Source organism: Dipodomys merriami, unplaced genomic scaffold (genome assembly GCF_024711535.1).
Source record: "Dipodomys merriami isolate MVZ:Mamm:240054 unplaced genomic scaffold, mDipMer1.0.p SCAF_204, whole genome shotgun sequence".
Lineage (NCBI taxonomy): Eukaryota > Metazoa > Chordata > Mammalia > Rodentia > Heteromyidae > Dipodomys > Dipodomys merriami.
Window position 1 is genome coordinate 273,879 of NW_027203427.1, and position 8,324 is coordinate 282,202.

Here is an 8,324-nt window from a genome sequence, read left to right on the forward strand (position 1 = left end):
AAATGCCCCAACAACAAATTCTCAAAGAAACAACTGCCCAAGAAATAAGAGGGCTAAAGACTTAAAAGAACGTTCTCTGAAGAGGAAAGAAGGATGGCCCATTGACACTGTTCCTTTTTCTTTTCTTACACTGTTGCACCCACCTGGCTATTTGCATATTGCTCCCTAAGAAGGACCTTCCTTTCTAAGTCTGAAATAAAGGCTCAGCTATGATCTTGCTTTGACCTGTCTAGACTCCTCATTCCACTCCTAAAAATGAAGTCCTTGTCTCAGCTGCTATGGTTGTTAATGCTCTGGATCTCTGGTAAGGGCAAAGGGAAGTGAGGAATTAGAGAGGGTGGGAGGTTAGCTCTCATGGACCAGTGGTAATTTATCCATGTGTTAAATGTTCATGGTAGGGCAATGAGGTTTAGGTCTGAGAGAGTGAGAAACAGTCCAGAAAGAGCAAGAACCTGTGCTTGAGTGAAGACTGCTAGGTGGGAATACTGCTCAACTCCTAGAGACACTTTTGTGCTGCAAGGATATTACTTTTTATACTTAGTATTTTAAATTAAAAATTAAATCATGAATATGAAAAAGAGGAAACATATATTTAAATAAAAGTAATTCATGCATGGCTCTCTATGTTTATATATAACCTTGCTCTCTCTGCCTTATTCTAATTCCAGGATCCAGTGGAGATGTTGTGATGACCCAGACTCCAAGGTCCATGCCTGTCACCCTGGGAGAGCCAGCCTCCATCTCCTGCAGGTCTAGTCAGAGCCTTCTGCATAGCAATGGAAACACCTATTTGCATTGGTTCCTACAGAAACCAGGCCAGTCTCCACATCGCCTGATCTATTTAGTTTCCAAACGAGATTCTGGGGTCCCAGACAGATTCAGTGGCAGTGGGTCAGGCACAGATTTCACACTGACAATCAGCAGGGTGGAGGCTGAGGATGTTGGAGTTTATTACTGTTTTCAAGGTAAACATACTCCTCCCACAGTGATACAGCCTTGAACAAAAACCTCCCATCTGGCTGGGTGAACTGCCCTCACCCAGCTGCTGGCTGGTCTGGGGAGCAGCCCAGCAGATTGTGTGAGTCTGCCTAGGAGGAAGATATTGAGGTCAATATAAGAGTGACTCTGAGTAGAGATGAAGAGTTTATGACAATACAACAAAATGCAATCTGTAACAACCAGAATAATTACCTGAATATAAAGACCAGAAGAACAATTAGGTATTTATTGAAAATTCAATTTTCTCTTCAGTAATATTATAGCCAACCTTTACTCTAAAAACCAAGTGTCTTCTGTGATGATTATTCTCTCTGTGATGAAATTTATAATACTACCTTTCAGTACACGTAGACTACATCTTTTGATATGCTTTCTGTTCAGAACCTGGAATCCCAGTTGTGCCTTTTCTAGCTTCTGCTCTGTGTGTTCATCAAACCCTGCCTGACCATCAAGCCATCACCAGAGTTTGATCAGTGTCTTTCGGCTGGATCAATCTGGGGAATATACAAAATTGCACAAAGCAGAGTAATGTCTGCCTTCTATGTCCTGGGGCTCTGGCTCTACTTAAGAGAATGGTGTGTGGTGAAACCCTGTAAAATGGTTCATAGGTCCCAGAAGTCTGAGACTGAACTCTTTTTCAATGAGAGCTATATTCACAATCTTACCTGGTCAACCTCTGTGGCTTTATATATAAAAAAAAAAACATTTCAGGAGGGCATCATTAATCTTGTTTGCCTTGTATCCACTTCTATCACCTTAGACACCTGGAACTATGACATCTCACAGGCTAGGACTTGGGGAATTCACAAGTCTCCACCAGTGCCCAGTGTGCATCTGCTTCAGATTCTATAAATTGTTTTGCCATGATGCTCTCCAATCCATCTGGGAAAAAGTGGCATGAAGTTGGAAATGCTCTGATTTCATCAAGGTATCATTCATAGAAGAAGTGTAGGTCTGGAATGTATATGAACTTATGGAATAACTTTAAGTTACTTATGGAACATCTTAACAGGAACAATTAATGCAATGTTTATCCACAATTGTAGCATTTTGTGGAAGACCAGCCAGAAATGTCAGAGTTGGATCTCAGTTCTCCTCTCTACTCAGGCATTTTAACAGAAGTTCCCATCAGATTTCTAATTCTCACCTGGGCTCCTCATTGTCTCCTCACAAGTCTGTGAGTCATCAGAAAAGAAAAATAAAGTTTCACTGGGACTCCAGCATACTGCTATTGCTGTATGATTGACAAGTCAGCTGTTATTATTACTTCCTATCTAAGAGTTGTGACTGGAGCTCACGTGGAGTTATTTCTAGATATTATTATTGAGTCTAATATCATATCAAGAAAAATTCATTGTAATAATTGTAATTACAAAATGAGAAATTACATTAAATATTTGTTGTCAACATTTAACACTGGAATACCTTTCTAGAAAAGCACATACACAGGCAAACACACATATGGAATATAATGGAGTCAGATGTGTTACCTAAATATATATAATTAAGCATTTCTACTCATTCTTTTTCTGAAACCAGAAATATTCTTATCATCCCTGAGCACTGGTTACAAATGCAAAATAGCTGATTCACATTTCTTCAAGGAATGATGCTCTGTGTTTCAACAAGTTAACAGGTTTCCATGGGATGTTTTGGAATCTAAGCTTTAGGAGATTTTTACTTCAACGAAGACCTGTTAAGAAAAAAATGGTAGCAACACAACTACATCTTTGTCTAATTAACTGAAACTAATTTTTATTCTTGGATGCCAAACTGCAAATTCATGATTATTTCTCAGTTATATGATCCAATCCTTTGAAAGTATAATGGAATAAATGTTTATTAGCAATTTGATAAAAATTCATGGTCCTGTTCAGGGGATATTTGGACATAAATTTGTTACAATAGATTCACCAGAACAGAATGTATATAATTCTAAGTGGTCACTTCCTCTTATGTCTCTGTTCCAGATCAAACAATTGCACACAATGGAGACAAGACCAGGGACCTGCAACAAAATGAAGAAGCTGAGCCCTGCCTGGATTGGGCACATCAGTGCAAGTGTGAATTTGTCTTTGCACTAACATAAATGATTTGTGTTATGAGCACCTAGATTTAGAGGAGTTTGTTACACTTTATTATTGTTGAAATGATGACTGGTTTTATATGAAACATGAACACATAGAGAGGATGCATTTTTATGAGAACTGATTACATAATATATTTATAAAATAAATATAAAGTGATAGAAAACAGAGACAAATATGACATTATGTAAATAAAAGTAATGCAGTTGCATCTACCATAGAACCTTCTGAAAAGAAACAATTAATTTGCAATTGACACATAAACATCAATCAATATCAGAGGAATTAGAAATGGGCTTACGTATATGAAATTACTGATAGATATTCACATGTATGCATTAATGGAAAAAACATACTTAGACACACATAATGTATAAAAACTTATATAATACAGGCTGAACCATTGTAATAATGAGATGTGCAAGACACTATCTTTCAAACAAACTTTACAACTTGTGGGGGAGGGAGGAGTTGGGAGGTGAGGAGGGAAAGGATAGGAGCAAAACAAAGGACGAGGTAACAATGCATGAAAGGAAATGTACTCATTACCTTATTCATGTAGCTGTATCCCTCTATACAGTATTTGTACAATGAAAATATAAAACATACCGAATACATATAAAATATGTAAAAATTTATGAATCCTCAGTTGTCTACAGCTCTCAACTATTTCCTCCTGTATATCTGGGGATGGATATGACTGAGTCATCTTAGGCCCTAGAATCCTATGTGAGGCCCTCATTTAGCATATCCTCAGGAAACCAGAGAGGGAAAAGCATTGTGGGAAATACACTTCCTGTAGAAACTGTATAATAGAAGTTGAGAGCTGGCCACCCTTTGTGGTCATATGACCCAAAACTCAAGGATTTGATCAAGATTTCATTACCCAAAACATTTCCATATTGAATCTAAGTATCATCAACATATTGCAAGCAACACTGGAAAGTTTCATTAAGTCACAGGTCAATGGAAAATGAAGTTTTTACATGAAATATGTAAGAATCTCTTCATAAACAAACCAAAATCTTTCTTAACAATATAAAAAGTAAACAAATAAATAGGGATGCAGTATTATTTCTTTCTCTTCAGAGTTTGTACAGAATTCAGCATCAACAACATCACGAAGACCATGTGACAAAGGCAAAATTATAAACCATCTCAGATCTACTGAATGTGAATATTCAGTTCAGCAAGATAACAAGTGTTCCTTGTTAGGTCTAAGAAGCCTTGTGCAAGCCAGGGGCTGGTGGCTCACAACTGTAACTACAGCTACTCAGGAGACTGACATTTGAAGATTGTGGTTCAAAGCCAACCCAGACAGGAAAGAAAGACTCTTATTTCTAATTGTCCAAAAAGATCTGGGAATAGAGCTCTGACTCATGTGGTAGAGCACTAGTCTTGAGTATACATAGTGCAAGGAAAGTGCCGAGGCCCTGCATTCCAGCATGAGGACTGGCAGAAAAAAAATCAGCTGTGTTTACAGGATAAGTATCAAGGGTAAAAGATTCTCCTTACTTCTTTATTAGCCACATATGTCTATTTAACCCACATGTTAAACACACACATATGTGCATCTGTATATACATGCTTGTGTACACACACATACACATGCCTTCATTAGCTCATTCCCAGTTTTTATAACAAAGTACCTATGCACTATACAAAGAACAGTTTTGTTTAATATATACTTTTAGAGTTAGAAAGTCCTAGGTGCAGTGTCCTTATTTGTCTGTTCTCAGGTAAGGGATGTCATGTCTGTATCAGGATATGATGTGTTATTAGAAAGCCACATGTTGAAGAGGCTGATTATTTGGTTGTCTTCACATCATAGCAATTGACTCTTAAGAGATCTGATTTACTCCTTTAACCTTCCCAAAGGCAGCACCTCCAGTGATCTAAGTACTTTCCACAACTCAGTGACATTTGAGGTCTTCTACCTCTTAGCATAAAAATACAAGGGTCCACTGAGAAAAATCCTTTTTACACAGACTTTGTAGAAAAGGCACAGTGAAATGTTAGTAGTGCCTGTTCATATGCTAATACACTTGTATTAACAGACAATTAGATTGGAAATGTGTGAAGTTACTGTCTTCAAAGAAAGATTAATGCACTTAATACTTGCCAGTATCATAATGATTCATTCACTTCTACAGCTTGAGTAGTCACTGGATTGGGAAATTTTTACATTTATAAATGTCATCATAACATTAGGATCTGAATGCTCATGGTTCTTCAGCGTTAGCTCAGCGATAATATGGGGATCATCTTAGTGTTCTGCAGGGCAGCCACACAGAAGCCCTGTCAGCACCAGGGAATTCTGCACATGAAAATGTATGGCATTAGTTTAAGAAGCTGGTCTTTCTTTTTGTGTTTTTTTCTGTGCTACTGAGGATTGAACTCAAGATTTCATAAATACTCTTCTATTGCTGTAATATATCCGTATCTTTTTGCTTAAGGATATTTATTGCAAGTAGGGTTTTGGGGTTCTGCTTGTCTGGGTTACAAGCCCAGACAGCAGTTCAGTTACTAACGATTTCTTCAGTTTGACACTAAAAGAGATGGGTAACATAGTAATGCACATGTTTATAGAGCAGAGTAATCTGAGTAGACTTCAGTTTGTAGGATAAAGAATATCTCAGTTTCGGAATGGGAACAATTTGAAAGGACAGAAACATGAATGTCATCCAAAGGTGTAGGAGACTTCTAGCTCAGACGCGTGGAATGATCACAAAGCTGTTCATGAATCTGTGTCCTTTCAGAAGACAGAGAGCCAAAGTCTGATGTTAACTGTCCTAAATCCTGGTTATGAAAAAGTGCATTCAAGAGTGGAGAGCAACAAATGGCTTAGGTGGAGGTGATAGCAGATACCCAGTAGATAGACTGTACTTTGCAGAACATGACAATATATTTCACAAAGAATATTTCCACATATGTCTTCATCATTCATTGAAATATTTTAGGCTTCTCTCTATTCATCTATCTATCTCTCCATCTATCTTCAGTCTTAAGTCTCGTTCTATTTCTGAGTAATTGGGTAATTCTCTTCATGATCACTAAACAATAAAGTTTGTTAAAAAAAAGAAACAAGCTAATGAGTCAGGGAATCTGGTAAAAAAATAATTACTTATATATCTCTGGAACTATCTTTTCCTGGAAGATTGGCTTAGTTAAAAAGCTAGCCAAAAAGTATTTCATGACCAACATGGATATCACAATTCACTCATATCACGGGACATAAATTCATTTAGTTCACTGGACCCAAGAGAATACCATCCCATGCTAGCACATTTGTATTATTCTGGCTGGGTTGACCTTAATGTATCCTGCGCACATTAAGGACAACCTGTCTGAGCTAAGATACTAAAATCTGCAGCCTTATAGCTGTGCACCACACTTCTAGTCCCTGCAATTTACCCGTGCCCAGAGCCCAGCCCACTGCTTTTAGGATGCCATAATAGTCTGTTCACATTCTGGTCAGGACTCAGTCCCAGTCAGCATACCGCATGGACATGAGGGCCCCTGCTTAGCTCCTGGGATTTCTGCTGCTCTGGCTTCCAGGTAAGGAAAAACAATCCCTTGATTTACTTAACACAATATTGTAAACCATATTTTAACAATAGTTCTTCAAGGAAGTCTTTTAATAAATTAATGTACTATTTTTAATTTTATTTTATTGTAAAGATGCTATACAGAGGGGTTACAGTTACGTGAGCAAGGCAATGAGTACATTACTTTTTGAGCATTGTTAGCCCTTCCCTTGTTTTTGTCCCACTATCCCTTCCCTCACTCACTTCCCACACTCCTCCCCCTCCTCCCCACCCCTGCACTCCTTGCCAGAAGTTGTAAAGTTCATTTCCAATATACCGTGTAAAGTTCATTTCCAATATACCATCCTGTGGGTATCATTGTTGCAATGTTGCAATATGTCAGCATTTTGTTATTCCCCTTTCCCTCCCCAGATTAGACAAATGTGTAATCAAGATGCAGGGTACTAAAATCAAGTACAGTGTCAACAAGTTTTGTGATTTCAATGTTAGGTGACAGATGTGACACCCAACTGACGCAGTCTCTGTCACTCTCTGTGTCTCTAGGAGACAGAGTCACCATCACCTCTAGGGCTAGTCACAATATTAGCAGTTACTTACACTGGTATCAACAGGAAGCAGGAACAATCTCCAAGCTCCTTTGATATAGAGCATTCAGTTTGCAATCTGGGGTCCCATCAAAGTGAGGGGCAGTTGATCTGGGACAGAGTTCACTTTTACCATAAACAGCCTGCAGCCTAAAGATGTTACAACTTATTTCTGTATGCAATATGCAGTGACTCTCCCACAGTGATACAAGTCATAACATAAACCTCCCAGGGAAACACAAGTGTAAGGCTGGCTGCCCCAGCTGCTCATATTTGTGCCTACATCTGATGACAGTGGTACTCATTTGAAACTTTTGGTTGAAAAAAAATCAGGGACCATCCTTTCCAGCTTACTTATCTTCTTCTGCCCCACCAGCACAGATCTGACAATGCACATGCTGTCTTATTAAAGAGACACATCTATACTTACAAGGATCTGAGCTGTGATATTCAATTGGGTTCACAAAGTAAACAAGAAGATAAAATTATACAAAAAAGATTTTCAAAAGAAAAGCTGTAGATTTTATAGCTCATCTTGTTCTGGTCCAGAAATAGGCATGTGGATGTAGAGGATACCTGATATTCCTACCAATCTCTTCCACTTACAGTTCTTTGCTTTCTGGAAAGGGTGAAAAACAATACAATGGAGAACACAGTATCTATTGAACAATTAGTGGTAAAACAAATAATTTCTATAGGCAAAAGCCTAGATAGAATTGGATCCATGCTACACAGCATTTAGGAAAATTAACACAAACTATTCTGAAAATGCAAGTATAAGAAGTAAAATTAAAATTCTTAGCAGGCGCACCAGCTGTCCAGATTTGTAACTATGCCTAAGCACCATTTCTTAGTTGTCAGAGTTGGGAGGGGGGAGGAGTTGGAGAGGTGGGAAGGGAAAGGATGGTAGGCCTTAAACAAAGGAGGAGATAACAATGCTTAATAGGAAATGTACTTATTACCTTACTCGTGCAACTGTAACTCCTCTGTACAGTATTTTACAATAAAAACATATTTTTAAAAAATCAAACAAAAAATTCTTGAGTGTAAACAAGGAGGATTTTCTTAGTATTTTAGAGAGATTCCCATTTTGGTTTACACATTCA

At 38.0% G+C, this 8,324-nt stretch overlaps 1 gene segment (V, D, J or C); it reads left to right on the top strand.

The window, feature by feature from the left end:
* Positions 1-230: 230 nt before the first annotated feature.
* Positions 231-3,185, top strand: LOC138833325 (immunoglobulin kappa variable 2-30-like). The segment is given in 3 exon segments: positions 231-304; positions 669-965; positions 2,970-3,185. Coding segments are annotated over 3 exon segments (465 nt in total).
* The last annotated feature ends 5,139 nt before the right edge of the window (positions 3,186-8,324 follow it).